The sequence below is a fragment of the Brachyistius frenatus genome, unplaced genomic scaffold (genome assembly GCF_029030835.1).
Source record: "Brachyistius frenatus isolate BFR_SWC_R1_liver_20210118 unplaced genomic scaffold, ASM2903083v1 Contig_76, whole genome shotgun sequence".
NCBI lineage: Eukaryota > Metazoa > Chordata > Actinopteri > Embiotocidae > Brachyistius > Brachyistius frenatus.
Genome location: NW_027210675.1, coordinates 569,287 through 590,823, shown reverse-complemented (window position 1 = coordinate 590,823; position 21,537 = coordinate 569,287). Strand labels below are relative to the sequence as shown.

The 21,537-nt window shown below is 39.6% G+C and overlaps 1 protein-coding gene across 2 annotated transcripts in view; it reads left to right on the top strand.

Moving 5' to 3' along the window:
- lama2 (laminin, alpha 2) overlaps window positions 1-21,537 on the top strand; it is a 182,072-nt gene that overhangs the window by 146,580 nt on the left and 13,955 nt on the right. For both annotated transcript variants that reach the window (XM_069708505.1, XM_069708504.1), the window contains exons 43-61: window positions 552-668; window positions 957-1,120; window positions 1,723-1,861; window positions 2,842-2,944; window positions 3,332-3,448; window positions 4,544-4,726; window positions 5,871-6,025; window positions 6,340-6,483; window positions 8,930-9,063; window positions 10,011-10,170; window positions 10,259-10,383; window positions 10,683-10,845; window positions 11,343-11,487; window positions 11,606-11,744; window positions 13,303-13,423; window positions 14,546-14,701; window positions 15,780-15,833; window positions 19,949-20,100; window positions 20,206-20,382. In XM_069708505.1, coding sequence (XP_069564606.1) covers window positions 552-668; window positions 957-1,120; window positions 1,723-1,861; window positions 2,842-2,944; window positions 3,332-3,448; window positions 4,544-4,726; window positions 5,871-6,025; window positions 6,340-6,483; window positions 8,930-9,063; window positions 10,011-10,170; window positions 10,259-10,383; window positions 10,683-10,845; window positions 11,343-11,487; window positions 11,606-11,744; window positions 13,303-13,423; window positions 14,546-14,701; window positions 15,780-15,833; window positions 19,949-20,100; window positions 20,206-20,382 — 2,648 coding nt within the window. The remainder of the gene's footprint in view (window positions 1-551; window positions 669-956; window positions 1,121-1,722; window positions 1,862-2,841; window positions 2,945-3,331; window positions 3,449-4,543; window positions 4,727-5,870; window positions 6,026-6,339; window positions 6,484-8,929; window positions 9,064-10,010; window positions 10,171-10,258; window positions 10,384-10,682; window positions 10,846-11,342; window positions 11,488-11,605; window positions 11,745-13,302; window positions 13,424-14,545; window positions 14,702-15,779; window positions 15,834-19,948; window positions 20,101-20,205; window positions 20,383-21,537) is intronic.

The window sequence follows — 21,537 nt, the reverse complement described above, 5'->3', positions numbered from 1 at the left end:
TCTTTAATGCTTTCTTTCTCTCCCTGACCATGCAGCCGGTTGCTCTATAAAGAAGAGCTTTATGCAGTGAAGTGGAATATGTACACTACTACGTGGTGGTTATACACACCCTTTAATCAAATCATGAATTGTATGTCCCTAGTGTCCTGTAACTGCTTTTATTATTTTCAATAACTTGAAATACCTTCAATCATAAAGTGTTTTAGAACTACTCTGCACAGATAAAAAAAGACAATCATTTCCTTGAATGATTGCTATTTCATTTTTGGAAACAAAGATTTAATTTATATTGACCCTTCACTTCTAACACACACTCATACACACCACATGGTGTGCAGCCAAGCATTTTCTTTATTATCATGAAAAATTCCTGTAAAACATGACATGTTTTGCACTTCTTGTGATAATTTAGTTTTTGTTTCATTTGTTTTGAGTTATCATATATCATATATATATATATATGATATATACACATGTACACACACTCATATATTGAAACATTTCAAATATGTCACAGCTACTGATCCTGGTTTGTTTTTTTTTTTTTGCAGAGGAAACGGTCTGCAGTCAGTGGGGTGAAACAGGAAGCACAGAAGGTCCTGGGAGAAGGAGAAGGTCTACTGGAGGAAGCAAACCAGCTTTCTGACAACATCAATAAAGAGATAGAGGTACTAAAATGAACCAAGTAGAAACCTGTGGAAGCCATGTAACTTGTCAAAACCTCCGTCTGCTGCTGACTATTCTACCTCAGGTCAGCTTTGTGTCTTTTGGCCTCAGGAAAGAGGAGTTTGAAGGAGAAGTACATGTATCTGTGTTTCAATGTCGTCTCTGTGCTGCTACTATAATTAGAAAAGATATTTCCATGGATATGACAGTATGGCAGCAGTAAATACTGATTTGATCTCATCCCACATCAACCAAGCAGTGTGTGCAAAACCTCTGTTTTCTGTCCGTAGGACTTGGATGAGATGGCGAGAGAGCTCGGTCCTCTTCGCGACCAGCTGGACGATAAAGTCGGCCGCCTCACCGATGGTTTGAGCGACGAAAACCTGGCTAATCGTGTGCACGATGCAGAGGAACACGCCAAACAGCTGAACGAATCTGCGGCCATTCTAGACGGGTAAATACAGTTTAAACCACCACACATTTGCACACATTTACATCTAGAGTATAGCAAAGCCAGGACTCCTCTTGGTTTACAAAGTAGGCCTGCTAAACTTGTATTCAATTTATTAAGTGGACTGTGAGTGACAGAATATTATTCCATGATACTTCTGACGATTAATTCTTTACTACAAAGCCTAAGCAGTTTAAAAAAAAAAAAAAGTCACTTCAGCCTCTTGCAATGAGCAACAGGCATGTAGCATTTATTTTCTTCTTTTTTTAGGATTGAAACAACAATCTATTCATGGAAAAAATAAACAATACCAAAATCAAAAATTGTCAGTGGTAGTTACAGTCCTATAAGCAATGCCAATGTGCTATAGAAACTTGACTTCACAGTCCGCATCACAGTTCAGATGAGATCAAATAATTTTTTCAAAAACCCTGAAAATCAAGATAATACCAGTAAATGTTGAGACTTGTAAAGACATGGAAAGATAGACGGATATATTTCTTTATAACCTCCAGTGATTTCCTAAACAAAGTGTGTTTTCAAAGATTAAATGGGAAATCAATGTCCAACTCCATTATTTTTCTTCTCCCTCCCTCTTCTCACAGAATTTTGGCTGAAGCTAAAAACCTCTCCTTCAATGCAACAGCTGCCTTCAACGCCTATAGCAACATTAAAGCGAATGTTGATGCCGCAGAGAAAGAGGCAAAGGCGGCCAAGCAGAGGGCAAGTGAGGCACTGGCGCTGGTAAGAGGACACATTAACACATCCAGAAACACATGGAGGCAACTTTTGAATAAATGAAAAAAAGTCCAATTTTGTAGTTGTGGAAAGCAAATGCCAAAAGCTGGAAGGTACACATGTTTATGCTATACTGTATATAATCCACTTCATATTCAGGTACTGTAGATACCCAGCACAAACATTTTTAGCAATGCAGACCATGAAAATGTACTCGCAGCACAAATGATGGCGTGTGAGTGAGTGTGTGTGTGTGTGTGTGTGTGTGTGTGTGTGTGTGTGTGTGTGTGTGTGTGTGTGTGTGTGTGTGTATTTTTGTGTGTCTTGCATGCAGTAACAGTAATGTAAGTTTGTGCTCTCCATTAGTCACGACTGAGAGATCAAAGCACTTCTCTGTCCCTCTCCTTCCCTCTCCCCCCCCCCTCTCTCTTCATTATCATGACCACACACACCTGAAATCGTCTTTTTCCTTCTTCTCACTGTACCTTATTTTATTTCTTAATTTATTCCTTTTTCCTACTTACTTGTTCTACATTCATCTACCTTTGCCCTCGTCTTTGATTTTCTTTCTCGCTTATTCTCGTTTGTCCTTTTTTCTGCTAATATTTAGCCCTTTCATTTTTGACTCATTCCCTTCATTGGCGTTCTGTAATTTTGTCTTTATTTTTATTTTCCTTTGCCGTATAAGAGGCAGTTGGGCTAAAAAAGACAGCAAAAATGAGGCAACAAAAGAAAAAAGAGGAGGAAGGTAGAGAAATATGAGCAATAGCAAAGTCTTTTCTTAGATAATCGTTTAGCAATGCAAAACAGTGATGCTTTGATCTTAAAGAAAGGTTGGACTGTATGCAGATTATTGCACCTTTTTATGCGTCACGAAACATTTTTATTTTTTTAATTCTTGTGAGAGATCCATAATTTTCTGGAGGCACTTTTAGTGAAGGCGTGTTAAGTCACAGATTTTTGCACTGTTGCTCTTCTGTATTTAGGCTTTAGGTGCAGAGGAGCCAGTAAAGGAATCAGCTCAAGGTGCCCTTCAGAAGAGTCGCAAACTGCTGAACCAAGCCAAACAACTTCAAAATGATGTCCAAGGTACCGTGAATATATGTGCGAGTGCATAATATTGCATGCAGAATATAATATATGTATATAATAGAAAATATAATGTTCCTCTGTACAGAACAAGAAAGTGTTCTATCTTTAAAGTAGATTATCCGCTATCACTGTCACTCTTCATCTGCCTCTCTGTGCCTTACTCACTCTTCCCCATTAGGGAGGTGAGAGCAGTTATTTTATTAGTAGGTGGCCTTGGCTTCAAATCAGACCACCGTCATCATTTACTTGTATGTGTTTTTGTGTGTGTGTGTGTGTGTGTGTGTGTGTGTGTGTGTGTGTGTGTGTGTGTGTGTGTGTGTGTGTGTGTGTGTGTGTGTGTGTGTGTGTGTGTGTGTGTGTGTGTGTGTGTGTGTGTGTGTGTAGAGAATGCAGATAGTGTGGCCGGTCTGAAGAGCAGAGTTAAAGCAGCGAGAGACCAAACCAAAGACCTGCTCAAAGCTGTCAATGGAACCATGGCAACGCTCAACGCCATCCCCAATGGTATGACTGCACAAATACACTGTGTGTGTGTGTGTGTGTGTGTGTGTGTGTGTGTGTGTGTGTGTGTGTGTGTGTGTGTGTGTGTGTGTGTGTGTGTGTGTGTGTGTGTGTGTGTGTGTGTGTGTGTGTGTGTGTGTGTGTGTGTGTGTGTGTGTGTGTGTGAGAGATAAAGAGAGAGTGGATCGATATCAGTGTGAAGATAGAGGTCAGTTGCTTTGGTAAACTCAACTTGACACATGTCAGTACTCACAGATACTCACTCAGAAATGCACTGAAGCGAAAGTGAGGCTGCTGAACCGTAGGTGATGCACATGGACGTGTTTAGATCAACACACAGAAAACTGTAAAAGTGTACCGAGTAGACGGATCAGACCCAGAGGTTAACGCATCATGTTAAATTCTAGTTTAAATCCCCGTGAGTTGGTTTCACAGGATTTACCCAACCAGGATAACACAAACACATGTTTGGTTTGGGGCGATGCTCCGAAAAAAAATGTTCATCCTGTGTGATGACTTTACAGTTTTAGTTTTAACCAAAAAAAAAAAAAAAAAAAACTGCTTACAGACTGAACTAAGCCACCAGTTGTATTCAAAGAAGTTTGATATATATTCCTGAAGAGTCAAATTGACCAGCATCCAGCCATTTAGGCACTCTTTATACTCGAAGGTCCAACAAATGCAAACCATCAACAGAGTTTAGAGGACTGAAAATGTAGAACTAGACTGCATTATGAATAGTATTAACTGACAGTGTACATATCTGTGTGAATGCGTGTATATGTGTGTGTGTGTGTTATGATGCAATGCCTGCTCACACTGTCCTCTTGAGTTAGTGATGCTTACCGGATTCAAATCTGACCTGCAAAGTCTCATTTGTTGTCCCTCTTTGTAACTCTATTTTCCCCACCGTGACCAAAGAAAACAAGTGCAATTAAGTATATATATATATATATATATATATATATATACAGATATTAAATATATATATCCACTAATCATCATCTTGAATTGTATCACATTTTTAATAACAACTGATGGTCCGGGCTTAATAATACGACGTCATTTTTACGTTTCTTGTGTTACATTCGACGGCAGATACAGCAGCTAAGCTGGCAGCCACAAAGGCTGTAGCAGCTGACGCTAACGCCACGGCCATAGACGTCCTGGAGCGCCTTGGAGATTTGAACCTGCGACTCGGCGGCCTGCAGCGGAACTACAGTGACCTGGAGGACACTGTCAACGCAGCCAATCAGATGATCCAGGACCCGGAGAAAAACAGTAAAGTGCTTTATTATTCGGTCGTCACAGAGTCTCGTGGTCGTCGTAAAGTAAAGACAGCAGGAACATCTCGTCTAAAATGTTTTTTTGGTTCATTCAACATTAATACACACTTACCTTTTGATTAATGTAATAATTTACTGTAAATAATAACTAATTACTCTTGCTGCTCATTGAAAAAAATATTTTTTTAACAAATGTTTTTAATTAGCTGCTTTTTTTCTCTTATTTTTCCTTCACCTCTTAATTTTTGTTTTAATTTGATAAAAAAAAAAGTTATAACAAAATTTTTAAACTCCCTTCCAATCAAAAGATTTTTAAACTTTAAAAATATGCCTGCTTAAATTTAACTTCTGACTTTAATTGCGACAAATTAATTGTCAAAGAGCCACATAAATTGATGCGTTCATCTGAAATTTGATATTTTTCTCTCTGTCTCTCTTGTTTTGTTTTTTTTCAATCCCCACAGCAATCAGTATGTATATTTCACTTACCTTAATGTAAACACTTATTGTTGTAAGTGGTGCACCAATACCATATTGTAATCTTATTGTCATCTCTTTGGCAGCACAAATTTCAAGACCTTTATTTTACTTATTTAAATCACAGATAATACACTATATTATAGCAACAGTATTGGGCTTAATTGATATAACTTACTGCATATCAGTATGATCTGATTTCACCAACAGTATTGGAGCACCACCCATTAATTTTATGACCATCTTTAATAGCTTTACAGTAAGCAATATCTGCTTCTAATAATGCCTTCGCTCGGCATGAGCATGAGAGCTCTGCACATCGTGAAGCGTAGAATTTCTTTCCATTTTATTTTTTCCTTTTTATGTCTCTTCTTTGTTTCTGTCTTTTTCAGTCTCGAGCTTATACAATGAATGAACGTAATCAAGAGCGGTTCTCTTTGAACGCTGAGCTACACTAATTGTTTGGCTCTCACTGGCTTTTCCATCTTTCTCGCCCTTCCTCCATGTTTCTCCTCCTTCAGCGATCTCCTCAGTTGCCATTATTTTTCATCCTACTCTTGCAAGCTCTCCGCGTTTTCTCAGCTACGATATACTCTGTAGTATTATGATAACAGCTGTACTGTTCTGTATCCCTATTGTACTTGATCTCTCTCTACCCTCAGTCCACGCTGCAGGAGCTAAAGTGAAGGATTTAGAGGATGAAGCTGACAGGCTGTTGGAGAAGCTGCAGCCTATCAAAAAGCTGCAGGACAATTTGAGGCGCAACATCTCACAAATCAAGGAGCTGATTAACCAAGCCAGGAAACAAGCTAATTCAGTAAGTTGTCAACAACTGCCAGTCCGATCATATTTAATAACAGTATGTATGATGACGCAAACTGGTCGTCAGCAGTTGATTTTAAAATTTAAACTTCATAAATATCAAAAATATATATATGTTATATAATAACAGTAGCAGCATTTTTGTATTTATTTTTGGACTGGAATTGAGTCAGTAAACGGTAAACAAGAGGCTAACTTTACTTAATGCTTGTGTTTTACTGTACAGCATGTAAAATAAATGCAAACTAAAATACAAGAGGAAACCTATGATGCAAAAATGATACATGATTTCTATTCTTTTTCTTCCAGATCAAAGTGTCAGTGTCATCAGGTGGCGACTGTCTCCGTAGTTACCGACCTGATATCAGAAAAGGGAGGTACAACACCATCATCCTTCATGTTAAAACAACCACACCTGATAACCTGCTCTTCTACCTGGGGTCGGCCAAATATGTAAGTAGACGTTTTGCTAGTTTCAGCATACAGCATAAAATAACACAGCTATCCACATATTTACTGCTTCAACTCTTCCATACCGGAAATATACTGTAAAAAGTATTTAAAGTCTGACACATAAACTTGACACTTTTACATGTTTCATTGGATTAAACTGGTCCCCCTTTGAAGCTATTCAATCCAGAACCAGGACTGCCATATATAATATACATATATAAATATATATAACTAAATGGCCTAAATATCAAAAACATTCTTTCCAGACTGTGGGGAGGGAAAACCCTCATTACAACAAAACCAAAACACAACTGATTTATTTAGCATGTTAGTAGAATTCAACAGTCATTAAATCCACTGGGGTAACTAATATGTCTCTATAGTTCTGGGGGAAAATTGTCAAACCAAATCAAACATTTTCGATGTTTCTTATTAAGACATTCATCATATTTAACACAACGTTGAAGGGCTGCATATTCTGTAGCATTTATCAAACTCTGAAAATGTCTGCATTTTAGCACACTCACTAACGTCTGCTTGCACAGAGACACACTTGCGCTCGTCTCTTACGCTGCACACACAAAGTGTCTCTCGCACACAGCCTACACAAACTCCCCGAGTGATTTTTCTAATATGAGAATAATTAATACCTCTCGACACACACTCACCAGCACCCCTATAAACATAGCACACTGCTGTTTTAAGGTACCATTGATAGTCCCACAGAGTGCATGCCTGCGGGTGCATGTGTGTGTGTCTTTAACGAGCAGCAGCAATTAACTAGAAGTTTAAGTTGCGATCTGCTTTAGCCTGATTTCCCCTGAGAAATCTTTGCTTTGCGCCATCTGACTGTGAAGTCTTTAACATGCTAGCATGTGTGTGTTTCTATGTGTCTCTCACTTATATTTTCTAATAGCAAAGAAGTCAGAAGGAATAACAATTTTGTGTGTGTCTGAGTGTGTGTGTGTGCACCTCTAACATTTCACTAATAGTGTGTAATGCTAGTTGAATAACAACGATGCTGCCCTGTGATCTGCACTAATGAATAATAGCCATTACCCGAAAGAGACAAGAAAGATAAGTGTGTGCACTTGTGTGTCTGTGTTTCATTTGTATCTTCAATTGTGACTCCCTAATCATCTTTAATTGTGTATAATGCTATATGAATAATAATGCACTTGTATGTACTTCAGAGGCCGTATCCAGATGAAAACATATGCTCAAAATTCACTTATTTATTATTTTTGGGCGCATACATAAGTAATAAGATCATTAATCAAAATACCGCAAGTTCCTGTAAAAATTTACTTCCAGGGACAGCTGGAGAAAACTTCAGCCTTTGTATCCTCAGAATGAACCAGAGCTGGGTTCGAAATCCCTTCACCATTTTCTCACTCACTATTTCCTACATGATAAATATTGCATACGTTTCTCTGCCACAAGTAATAAATTGACATTTTGTGCAATTATTAATGATCATTTTGCATAACCACCAACAGTGTTGCATAACTCCTGTTTCTCTCATCCGAGGAGCAAAAGTAAAACATTTCATTGTACAACTTTTAACAATAAAGAAGAGCAGTGTAAACACAATCCATGGACACTACAGTTTTCATTGCCGAATTAAAAAAGGTAAATGTTCCCAGATTCTCCTTTGCACAGTTTGTACAACTTGCCTGACTTGAAACATATTTCGACCTATTTAGATCTGCTGTATAATTATAATGCAAACATGTACAGTGCACTTTAATACAAGGGTCTGGTTACATTTCTGGCGTTACCACTTCAACAAGTGTTTGATTATTTGATAAATTCCTCTCTTCAGTTTACAATTTTATTTTTCATCATATTTAAAGGCTAACTTTACTTATCTTCCACAATATTTCTGGAGTACTCATTTAGTACATAGCCCAGTGAGAAAACCCACCCAAGCCATGGATATACTTTACGTCTGCATATATTAGTTTATCTTAATTTATATTTCTGTATCGTGCCAAACATTTGGCCCATCCCACATGGGATTACAAGACAAAGCTATTAAAAAAAAAAAAACACGGACACATCTTCTGGTTATTCTCACTGAATACAAAAACAAAATCGCAAAAAAGTTACAACAGTACATGTATCTCTATATTCTTTTAAATAATATATGTATGTGTAAACATTTTAAATACATATCTTGTCAAAGCGTAAACTCTATTGTTATGCCCCAGGGTTAACAGTAACAGGCTAATTTAAGTGTTTCCTATGTCAACAATAAACTTACTACTCTTGTGCATCATCCATAATTATATATTGCACATTTCCCATTCGAAATAAATTAAAATAAAATGGGAATATTTTTTCTTTCAGTAAACTGAAACTAAATTCAGTTCAGAGACTTATCAAAAGAAACAATGTGCACAGAAGCCGGTTTTGTACTGTTTATACCTTCTGTGTTTCTCAGGTCGATTTCTTGGCCTTGGAGATGCGTAAGGGAAAGGTGAATTTCCTGTGGGATGTGGGTTCAGGTGTTGGGAGGGTCGAATATCCCCATCACACCATCTACGATGGGAACTGGCACAGGATAGAGGCGTCCCGGTAAGAAGTGTGCACACTCGTACGTGCTCATGTTTTGTTCCTCTACATGCAATATTCAGCCACTGATGTTGGCTATAATACAAAGAATAGTCCCATCTTGCGTTTCGCCAGGGAAACCAGGAGTGTTGAGAAGCATAATGGTGATACACACAAATACTTACCATGCAATGTCACAAAGTGCCCTCACAAAAGAGAACAAATGCATAGATACACTTACTGTAGATGCAAATTTGTAGCACATATCAGTGTTCCTCCTCCTGATAGACAAGACAAGACAAGAATATGCAGTTTATAGAGCGTATTATTTTTTAATTTGAATGGCCGATATCACATATTGTTATAAAAGGACTGATATATTCTCTTTTCCCTCACTGTGACACTAGTAACAGCAGAACTAAACCAACAGTATCCACAGGACATTGGCTCATTCATGCTACAGTGGAAAGCACATTGTTGCACTTGGGAAATCAAGAGTTTGTAGCCGTGTCAGCCTGTGGCACATCATTACATAGATACAGTGTAATCTAGCAGATTTTCTCAGTGAAAGCTGCAGCGGTCTTGTATAGAGGCCGTCCAACAGAAGGCCTGCTCACACAAAGCAGATATCCCAACTGCACGGAGAGATTTCCCAAAGGCGTTTTCCAGTAATACACGCTATCAGTCTTAAAAATGTTCCCCGAAACAACGCAGAAAATGCTCTTCCTGCTTTGAAAACAAACTCCAAGGTGGGCACTTCATTTCACTGTACAGCTCAGAGGTGCCACTGCAACAAGCTGGATCCATACTGTGTTTCTATCATTCATCTTCAGCACCAAGAGCTCATAATAACTGATTCCAAGTGGCTCCACTTCAGTCTTCAGTCATAGCAAATGTCTTCCATGAAATACAGAATGGCAAACAAAATAACATCAAACTCTCTCCCTCTTTGTTCTTCTCTCCGACTACAGCAATGGCTTGAATGGTACCATATCAGTATATCCTCTGGAAGGCTCTATGGCTGGTATGATGCCGACCCCAACCAGCGCCAACTCGCCCACGGCCTTCACCATCTTGGACGTGGACCAGAACGCCTACCTGTTTGTCGGAGGAATATTCGGCACTGCTAAGGTAGCTGTCTCTCTCTGTCTAAACACAACATCAAGAACCTGCCTGTCTTTTTCTTTCACGTTGATATCTCTCTCCCTTCGTCTTTTAGAAAGCCGACGCAGTAAGAACACAAACATTCACAGGCTGCATGGGAGAGACCTTCTTGGATGGTAAACCTATCGGACTGTGGAACTACAGAGAGAGACAGGGAGACTGTAAAGGATGTGTTGTCAGGTATGCAAACACCATTTGTGTTTTTCATAAAACTCAATACTTAATTGTTTGTTTCTTCTTGTTCGTGTTGGTATTTGTTAGTTATGCATCCCATGCGTTGTTGTGCTATAAAATATAACTTATTGACGTCAATAACTGTAGTGATCTGTTCAGCCACTTTTCTTTTGTTTCTCCGTATATTCATTTCTATTTTGCATTTTATTATTTATAATTGTGATCTTATTTTCAAACTCTCTGTAGTTGGATGGTAAACAAAGCAATATTAAAATGGACGGGTTTTCTTTACTGTATTTTTGTAGCCCCCAGCGTTCGGATGGTGAGGGGACAGTTCAGCTGGATGGTGAAGGCTACGCTGCAGTGGGGCGACCCACCAGGTGGAACCCGAACGTTTCCTCCATCAACTTCAAGTTCCGCACTTTCTCCTCTGACGCTCTGCTCATGTATCTGGCCACTGACGATATGGTATGTATGCATTAAAGCAAAAGGGAATAAAATCCATGATTATTATTACCAATCCAAAGATCAGGACTGATGGGAAAGGACAACTTTTAGAATTTTTACTTTTTTGGGGATGTACCATCCTGACTGATATAGATATAATAAATATATGAATAATTTACATCAAAAAGTATCCTAAACAATGATCAAATCATATAGGGGTCAAGGTCTACTACTCTGCCATATGACCGTGTCTACAGGTGATATCACTGTTTGAGGTTTAGAAAATTGTTTCCTGATTGTGTCCAAATTTTTGGTTACAAACCACAAAAGTGAAAGAGTAATTTCCAGAATGGGCTTCTTTGGAAATCAGGTTTTAATCTGCATTACTGAGGCACATATTACCACAGTTTTGAACCATCTGCAGCTTATTGGGTAATAAGACCTTTTACAGTGTATTGTTGAGTTAAAACTCTCTAATTACAACACAGCTCTTCCTTCCTGTCCGTTGCTCTCTGTAGAAGGACTTCATGTCCCTGGAGCTGTCAGAGGGTAAGGTGAAAGTAAACTTTGACCTCGGATCAGGGGTTGGTAGTGCCATATCGGCAAACCGCCACAATGATGGACGCTGGAAATCCATCACCATGTCAAGGAACAAGAAACAAGGTAAACACAACAATTAAACCACAGTTTGAATGGAACAGTGTCATTACAGGGGAGGATAATACAATCTCTATCTGTGTGTTCTGTTGCTAATAATGTCTCTTGTTTACTGTTTACAAAGCCACGGTAACTGTAGTAGACATCGACAGCAGTGCAGAGGAGAAGGTTGTGGCCATATCTCAGGGTTCAGCTACCGGTCTGAACCTTAAGGAAAACCAAAGAATCTATTTTGGAGGGCTGCCAACGATTGGAAACTACAGGTAAAACATACACTATAATATAGCTGAATGTACACATGAAAGCAACACGATGCAACTTTTGCTACGCAGCGGCCTCTGTGGCCACAAGTGGTAATTACACCACATCATAATGTCAATACAAACCAAGAATCGTGCTGTACGCTCATGTCAAGTCAGAAAACATGGGATGCTACCAGACAAAGAACAGATGATCACCTAAATTAATCTGACAACACTTGGACTCCCCCGACACAAAGGGATGCAAACGAGGCAAGCTAGCCAACATAGATGAATCGCAACTGAAGCAAAAGCGCGTATTACCAGTACCAATGTCAGAGTGTGTTATGCTCAAGATATCTAGCTAGCAGGTAAACCTTTTCGGAAATGGGCTGAATTGGTTTATAATCAAAGACTAGCAAGTCAACTACTTCGCTAAAAAGCCAAACACCAAGCAAGCGCAACAACACAGACCCAGCAACCAGTTAAAGCTATTTACTAGTCCAACAGCAAGAAGGCCAGTTCGGTGTCTGTCTCTTGAAGCTCTTACCAACAACTAAAAGCCCGTCTGAGACGCCCAGGAGACGCCCAGGAGACTTGAAGGAGACGCCCAGGAGACACTATAAACTATATATAGGATACATAGATAATTAATGGATTTGTAATGATTCTACTTACTTGCTTATAAAAAAAACTCCTCTGACTCTTTGGTACAGTTAAACTATTAAACTAGGATGGAGGTTTTTATATATATTTAGGTCGACTCGAGAAAAAAAAAAAGTTTATATGACTCAGTAGTCGAAGATTCGATTGGGAAGTGTTCTAATGCTCTAATATCATGTTTTGTCTTAACAGCATGACAGCCAGGTAAATAAATAAATCAATAAATCAATTTCATAAGTAGACATGTAAATAAATGTGCTGATCACTGATATCTGCATGATGCTAGTCACGCTGATAATGCTGCACAGCCCACTGCGTTTGTTTCTTGGCTGGCCCCTGAAGGCTCCTGCTCCTTCACATGGCAGCTAGAAATCACCTTTTCTACCCATTATTGATCTGAATTTGTCATTTGTTCAGTTTATGACTCAATAATCATAATCAAATTATATGTTACATGCAGATCTACTTTCATTTTCGGAGCAAAACGGATACAAAATACAGTCTTAACTCCCTAAAAAACTATTTTAAAAGGTGTCTTTTGCTGCTTATAACATTTTCACTGCAATCTCAACCAAAGACCAGAAGGTGGAATTTCTTTTCTTCTTTAAATACTGCAACATGGAAAATTCCTCATTTCACATTAAAATCAGTAATTCTAAAAACAGATATCATGTAAAAAGTAATAAATCCCAATGTATTAACATGGACAAATGACATTTTTAGATTATTCTTGTTGTTAATGTCCAGGCGTCACTCTGCTTCTGGATACATGATGCAATAGTTTCACTGCTGTGGTAATTCAGCAATTTTTTTTTATCATGCTGCACCGCTTAAGAAAATAGAAAGTTCACCGAATTGTTAATTGTTAATTATTTCAGCTAAAATACTCTCTACTAAAATAATTACAACTTTGTTATAGGTCAGAGGTCAATCTGAAGAGGTATGCAGGCTGTCTTCGGGATATTGAAGTCTCCAGAACTCCGTATAATCTCCTGAGCAGCTCAGATTACACTGGGGTCACTAAAGGATGTAATGTAGAGGTAAGGATGTTAATAATAGTCTTGTAGAATTGTAGACTTGAAGCTTAACAGCATATTTGAAGATGCCCAGATGGCATTGCAGAGATATGACTGTCTATTTGTATTTATATGCAACATTCTCAACTGTTCCAGTAAAGTTAACTATCTTGGTGAAATATTTAAATATTACTGATTTATTATTATATATCTATATGCATGGAAAATTGTCGGAAAATGACTGAATAGAAGGTGAGAAAATATGTGCATGGAATTAACATACCATAGTGTCAATTTTTGAAAATGCCTTTACATGTATTCATTTGTGTGACCTCTTCCTCATGTTGACCCAGTGTCGACTGCGCTCTCTTCTCTTTTAAGTCGAGTGTGTTTCTTTATTCTTATTCTCCATTCTTTTGCTTTTTTTTTTACTTGGCTTCATTCAGGAAAGTGTTTTTCTTCAAATAATAAAACAGAAAGACAAGAAGGCCAGAAAGGCAAAGACTAGTTCAATTTGTCAAACTTTTTCACATTCACACTCCTCCCACACGCAAACTCTTCCTGTATTAATCAGTACAGTCCTAATCTATACGCATTTCTTCTTCTTGTTTTTTGTTATTCATTTGTGTTATTTGAACACACATTTGTATTGAATAATCTATAAAGTTTTTAAAGCCATACAAGGCATTCACCATTATTTCTATACTGTATAGTGCCATTCACGCAAAAACCGCATCACTGCTCACTGAGACTGTAAAGAGGGCATGACGAATTACAAAGGCCCTGGGTAGAAGTGCTGAGGAGCGAAGGTCTTTCTTTTTCTTGTGTGCGTGCGTGCGAGAGAGTATTTCAATTTTACGACCACAGTCAAAGAAATAAGAAGTGGATGACACCGCATTTGATAGTTTTTGTAAACCATGATGTCTTTTATAAGTTGTCGCCTTTGTGAGTAAACCTCGACTTGACATAGGCTATCAGCAGATCACATGTACTACAGGTATTCTTCTCGCTGCATCTTCTTTTTAAACTGCTTTTTTTTACTCTTCCATGTTGCCCTTTTCCATGTAAGATTTGGAACTAAAGCCCTCATCTATTCACACCAAAAAAACATGTGAAATGCAACTATTTCTCTTTTATGTCTTACAGAACCTGTACACAGTTAGTTTCTCCAAGCCAGGATACATGGAGCTGGGTGGCTTGTCACTGGCGGTCGACACAGAGATCAGCCTGTCATTCAGCACTCTAGCAGACACCGGGACCATCCTGCTGGCAGTAGGCGGAGCCTCACCGGTCAGCCAGCAGGTTCATTTTCATCTATTTTGTTCATTAAGTCAATTCAGCTCTGCATACTGTCGTTCTTCTTTTGGATACAATGTGTGCTGAAATTTTAAGGCTTAAACTTTATTTCATGTGGTCAGATTCTGAATTTTGAACCAGAAGTTTTTGAGGAAAAAAAAGGTATTTTGGAACTAGATATGAGAAAAATATGATTTATTTAAACAACTGCTCCATTTAAATCTGAATACATTTATTAATTATTGATTTATTAGGAAAACTTAAGTATTTATTTGTTGAAATATAAATGCACCTGTGGAATTTGTTTTCCAGCTTAACTGCAGTTTACTGACAAGACCAACCGGGTTAGACCAGAATGAACAGAAATCACTTAATTATATGTGTAACAAATTATCACTGTATTTATTTAGTACCATTTTTTCCAAGGTAATCATCAGACCGTGTTAATATATATGGCTCACACTGTGTTGAAACTCAGTTTTCCCTTTTACATCTTTTGTTGGAAGACAGTTACTTATCAGTCTCTTTCGGAATAATTACAAAACAAATGCTCCTTTTCCACCGACAGTACCGGCTCTGCTCGACTTGACTCAACTCACTTTTGGTACCAGATACTTTTCTGGATTTAATTTTCCGCAGCAGATAGTACCTCCTCCATCAGATGTTGTTACTACAGCAATGCCGAATTTAACTGATGTGACATCATTCAATGTCACACACACTTGCTGAATCCTTTTGTCGGCAGCCACATACCTCCTCAGTAGACCAGAGCATGGTTTGACAGGTTGCCATTTAATCAAGGACTCCAGTGGATTCAAATAAATTTGTCTCGATAGTAACTCGGCTAGTTATCAATGACGGGTTTGTGCAGAGTGTCCCATGCTACGCAACCACTTACTGTGACGATTCTCTCCAGCCAGCTCGCTTAGAACTTAAAGGTAGGTATACCAAAGATAGTACCAATTACAATGGACTAGCCACACCTTGCGTTGGGTTCGACAGCGGGGAAAGGGGCTTTAGGGAACCTTAAGATAATATTGTATCTATGTATACTCATGTTTTTCTGAATATCTCTCCACTTCAGGCCCGGAACAAGAACTTCTTAAGTTCCAAGAGGAGACGAAGGCATTCGGGAGAGGTGGGTTCAACTCGCGCTAATGTGCGCCCAAATACTGCCCCCCTTTCTTAAGTGAATGACGGTTACATAAGTGCATATTAATGAGATTTGCGTTTGCTGGCAGCTGGGCTAATTGGATTGTGTTTTATACAAAATACACACTCACAGTAATACCAAATTCACAAACGCACAAAGACATTTCCACTTTAGTAGGTGGAGTAGCGATCTTAGCTTTTAGCTGACTATGGCAGCACACGCATACAATCACACAAGCACCTTTTCTCTAAGTGCATTAAGTTTCCATGAGTGCATATTAATGAGATTTGACTCTGTTGCCAACATTGCTGATTAGATTGTCTCACAGCTAAAAACACTCTTCTTTCCTCGTTTACACACACACACACACACACACACACACACACACACACACACACACACACACACACACACACACACACACACACACACACACACACACACACACACACACACACACGCAACATACTGATACTATGGTCTGTCACCCTGGTCACAGCTGAATATTTAAATCCATGTCATATAAGCAGCCACAAGTACGTGTGGATGCATGTTCGAGCGTCCATGTTCAGGTTTGTGTGTGTGTATTTGCATGTTTTAGCAAAATGTGCATCTCTGTGTCTCATTGGGTTTGGGAACTATACTCACATGAATCCAAATCTGTCTGTCTGTGTGTGTGTGTGTGTGTGTGTGTGTGTGTGTGTGTGTGTGTGTGTGTGTGTGTGTGTGTGTGTGTGTGTGTGTGTGTGTGTGTGTGTGTGTGTGTGTGTGTGTGTGTGTGTGTGTGAGAGAGAGAGAGGACAGAGGGTTACCTCTAGCTTATCCATCATCACTGGTTGTTGGGCACATAAATCTATTTTTACTAACTATGCTGGCAGGCAGGCTGTGTGTGTGTGTGTGTGTGTGTGTGTGTGTGTGTGTGTGTGTGTGTGTGTGTGTGTGTGTGTGTGTGTGTGTGTGTGTGTGTGTGTGTGTGTGTGTGTTGTGTGTGTGTGTGTGTGTGTGAATGTGTGAGTGTGTGACTGTGTGTGTGTGTGTGTGTGTGTGTGTGTGTGTGTGTGTGTGTGTGTGTGTGTGTGTGTGTGTGTGTGTGTGTGTGTGTGTGTGTGTGTGTGTGTGTGTGTGTGTGTGTGTGTGTGTGTGTGTGTGTGTGTGTGGAGAAAGGTTAAGCGAGGTTAAAAACACCATCAACTCAACTTGGCCCTGACTAATGGCTGTTTTAGAGAGGGACAGAGAGACGGAGGGAGAGAGAAGGGGACAGGAGACAAAGGATGGAGGGAGAGATGGGGGGGATTTAGAGGTGAAAGGAAGGATAGAGAAAAGAGCTCAAAACAGAATGAGACAAAGGGAAGAAGAACATAGGAGAAAAATGAAAAGGAGGGAAGAGTTGCTGCCACGAAGAAATGAAAGAATGGACACGGCGGGGAGATAAAAAGGAAAGGAGGTAGAAGCTAGAAGCAGGGCGAGGAAAAATAGTCCAAAGGACAGAGGGAGGACAGAAGATGAAAAATATTTGGCATTCACCATCGAAACAGTATATTTACTACAAAGCATTTGGTGTCATAGAAAAGAGATCACCGAGGGGGCAGCACTTCTGTAATGGTGGGTGTAAGAGCTGCTCACACAACAGATTTCTGAGGAGATTTTCATTCTATGAAATGAAGACTTTTCTGTTCCAAAACAGATTTGAGTTTATAGAACGAATGCCCTACACATTTAATCTACATTTAGAGTCTCTGATTGTTGTTGATCCCGGAATTAGATTGAACATGACTATGTACAACTATACTTTTCTACACTGGTTAACTGCTTCATGTTAGCTAGCTTCAGCAATCAGCCGCTTGATGTTTTTATAGGGCAAGAACCAATGAACTTTTAAGGCCTGTATATAAAATAGATCTTATTCACAGCTGACATTTAGACTTTTCTGCTTTTCTAAATGTTGGTTCATTCTAATAGTGGGTACATTTAATGGAACTGAGCTTTTATTAATACACATGTGCATTACGTGTTGCAGCAAGTCACCATGTCTGCCACGAAAACGGTCTGTTGTTGGAGATAAAGTTTATGTATAATTATGACATTTGTGCTTTTAAATATCAAAAGCTGGCACCGTGAGTTGACGTACATCAAACCAACCTGTCGCAAAAGTCTAGTGGCATGTTGGAAATTTTGTTTTTATTAATGCCAGCATGCCTGATTATACTTTCAGTTTCTGCTCTGCCAAATGGTAAAGAGCAATCGCAACCCCAAAACACATAAAGTTACTATTTCCTCCAAGACATTTCCTCATGTTACAATTTTTACAATTAGGACCCCAGATGGGCTCATAAATACCAGAGAAACACCTTCGATTGACTATTCTTTGCTCTTTAGAGCAATTTAACCTATTTTAATTTTACAACCCAAACCTTTAGTCGAAATACAATAATACACAAATATAATCCAAGAGTGGAGATTTGAAATGTAGTGAATTGTGTACATGTACAGTATGTACACTTTTGTGCATGAAGGTTGTACATATATGCATTCGTCAGTGTGTATTTTACCTTCCGTGCATACTTTTCTGTATGCTGGAGTTCATCTGTGAGAGTCGGCCTTTGTATGTGTGACGCGTCTGCATCTGTCTCTACACCTGTGTGTGTGTGTGTGTGTGTGTGTGTGTGTGTGTGTGTGTGTGTGTGTGTGTGTGTGTGTGTGTGTGTGTGTGTGTGTGTGTGTGTGTGTGTGTGTGTGTGTGTGTGCGTGCGTGCGCGCATGCATGCTTTTGTATCTGTGTATGAGTGTGAATGGCGCAGCGAGAGCCATGTTGTAGCTACATCTCAGTTCAATTTGTCCCAGACCTCAAATTGAAATTCCATTTTCAGGTGGTAAATTGTCTCCCACTTCGCCCTCTGGCACACAGTGAATTAAAATTCAAATTAGCCTGACCCTGCACCACTGCTCTCCAGCACCTCTCTCTCTGTCTCACTCTTTCTCTCTCTCCCCGTCTCTATCTCGCTCGCTGTTTTGCTCTCTGCCCTCTCATCTCTTCCCCCTATTATCCTCTCCTCTCCTCCTCTCATCCCTTGTTATCCTTTCCTCCCCCCCCCCTCCCCTTCATCTCCACTCCTCCTCTACCTCTCTTATGTCCCTCCCCATTTTCCCTCCGTACACCCCATATCTCCCTCTACTCATCTCCCCTTTACCCTTTGCCTTTTCTCTGCTCTAATCCAGTCTGTCTCCCCCCCCCTCTCCTGTTTGTCTTCTCTCCTCCTTCACGTCTTATCCGTCAATTTTCCCCTGTGTCCTTTCTTTACCCTTCCTATCCTCCTCGCGACAATCATTTATAGAATTGCGACATGGATGTGGAGTCTAGTCCAAGTTGTGCACGACATTTTTCTTGTGTGATATTGAGACAGCTTTGCAAATACATTGTACCTTTGAAGCTTTTTTTTTTTTTTTTGATGCATGTAGCAGCTACAGACAACCACCAATTAACTGTCGCCTGGCTGTTGATATTTTGGAGTATTTATTGTATTTTTATGTTATGGTTGTAGACAGCTCTTCAGGTTGACAAAAAAGGGCGGACATTTGAGCTTTTACAGTTTAAAGATGGTTGAAAGCTCAGGGGGGAAAAAAAAACTCCACCTAAGTCTGTTTCTAAGAAACAATATTTAATCAGATTCTTGTTTGCAGTTTTATTTTGAATTTGATCATTTTTTTGAAAAATGTTGACCTTGTGAATAATTTTGCGATTTCTGTTTTACCTTCTGTCTGTAACTCACTATTACTGTTGCTCACCTTGGCTAAGCAGGAGACTCTTAAAAACATAGTTCTACTCATCAAAATGAAGTCTAATATTTCAGCTTTTCAAGCCCTATTATTCAGTAATATTGCCTGAATTGGGTTATTAGGTGATATAGAGATATATGGTAGCTGGTAGCTGTACTGTCCTGTACGGTATAAAATGAAAAAAGAAATTCCAGTCCCTTCATTTTTGCATCAAACTGAGCTTTTCCTTCTCCATTTCATCTGCTTTTCCTCGGCTCTGTGTTCTGAGAGTACTTTGGATGTACAGATTCCCACAGTTAATATCGTTTCGCTCCAAACTCCTGCAGCCCTACCTCTCAGTCATGCTGAACAAAGGCTCTCTGGAGGTGTTGGTGTTTACCGGCAGCAACAGTCCGCGTCGTGTCGTCAGACGGCCAGAGCAAGGATTACTGAATGATGGCAGAGAGCACTCACTGCGCATAGAGAGGCTGCCTGGCAGGTTCGTGTGTGTGTTTGTTCAGTGCATGTTTTTCCTCACTGTTGAAGATTTTCACACCGTTCAACCCACTTCGTACTGTGTGTGTTTGTCTCCGTTTTCCACCAGATCATTTGCAGTTCAGGTGGACGAGGAGGCCAAGAGGGAGGCAGCGCTTCCCAACGACCAGCCAATGACCTTGCAGCGTATATTCCTCGGCGGTATTCCTTCAGAAGTTGAGCAGACGTCCAACAGAGCCAACATCCCATTCCAGGGATGCATATGGAACCTCATGGTCAATGCCATGTAAGTACAGCAGACGTCTATCGGACAAGAGCACTACAGTTTGCTTTTTGTTGAACATGACATTTTGTTGTGACAAGATTGGAGGCGTGAACTCGTCCTTATCCCTCGTATTCAAATGTATGTTGTGCAGAGATATTTTAACACAGAGCAGGATAGGTTATTGAAGCATTGCAATAAAATATTTGTGTTGCTGCAGTGTGCATTTCAGGGTATATATTCTGACATAGCAAAAGCACAACGTTATATATTTCCCTGCCCTTTGTGTGTAAGACCAGACACCAGATCACCTCCATTACTTTACAGTGCATCTAAAATGTTCACCTTAAACCTGCTGTATCAATATCTCTAACACTCTAACAGGGCAGTCCGTGTTCACTGTCCTAATGATCCCTCTGTAATTTTTTCTGTCAGTGGACGACAGGACTCATTTGGACACCGTACACCGCTGGGTTAAAGAGCAGTTAATATGATTGCAGGAGGTCATGATGCTGGTGTTGATGATGATGATGATGATGATAAAGCCAGTGTCTCTTTCTGCCTGAACAGCAGTAATCGAGCTGTCCGACTTCATAAACATACTCATAACTCAAATTACAGCCCCTCATCTTTGTGTGTTTATGTTTGTGTCTGTTTGTCGATCGCTCCTCTTATTTCACCCCCATCACCCCGACGCCGTAACTTCTACCCAATTTACATGTGTGTCTGTCATTGAGGTCTGTCTGTGGTTGTATCTATGTCTACTTACTTTTCTCAAATAATTCTCACTATGCCTCCCTTTAGGTCATAACATTGTAATAAGAGTGCTGTCGGTGTATTTTGGCCCTGACCATTGATCTTGTTAAAGTTTGTTCAAACCGAACACAACAATTTTGCAGAGCCGAATCGGAAGGTTTTTAGTTCAGTAGTCGGTTCACTCTTTAGCTGCTTCAAGCTCTTACATTGAAATATGCTTAAATCTAGGCCTATATAAGGCCTTTTTACAGGTTTAGCCTGTAAACAGGCCGCATGAGTTGTAGCATCATGATTGCTATTGGTGTTTTTAGTCACCTGTGATAGTCAGTTCATCTTAAAAGGTCAGTGTTGGCGATTTCTGCCCTTGCCCTGACCAGTGGGTGATGTCACAGTTGGTTGCAGCTTGGTTTGAACACACCTTAA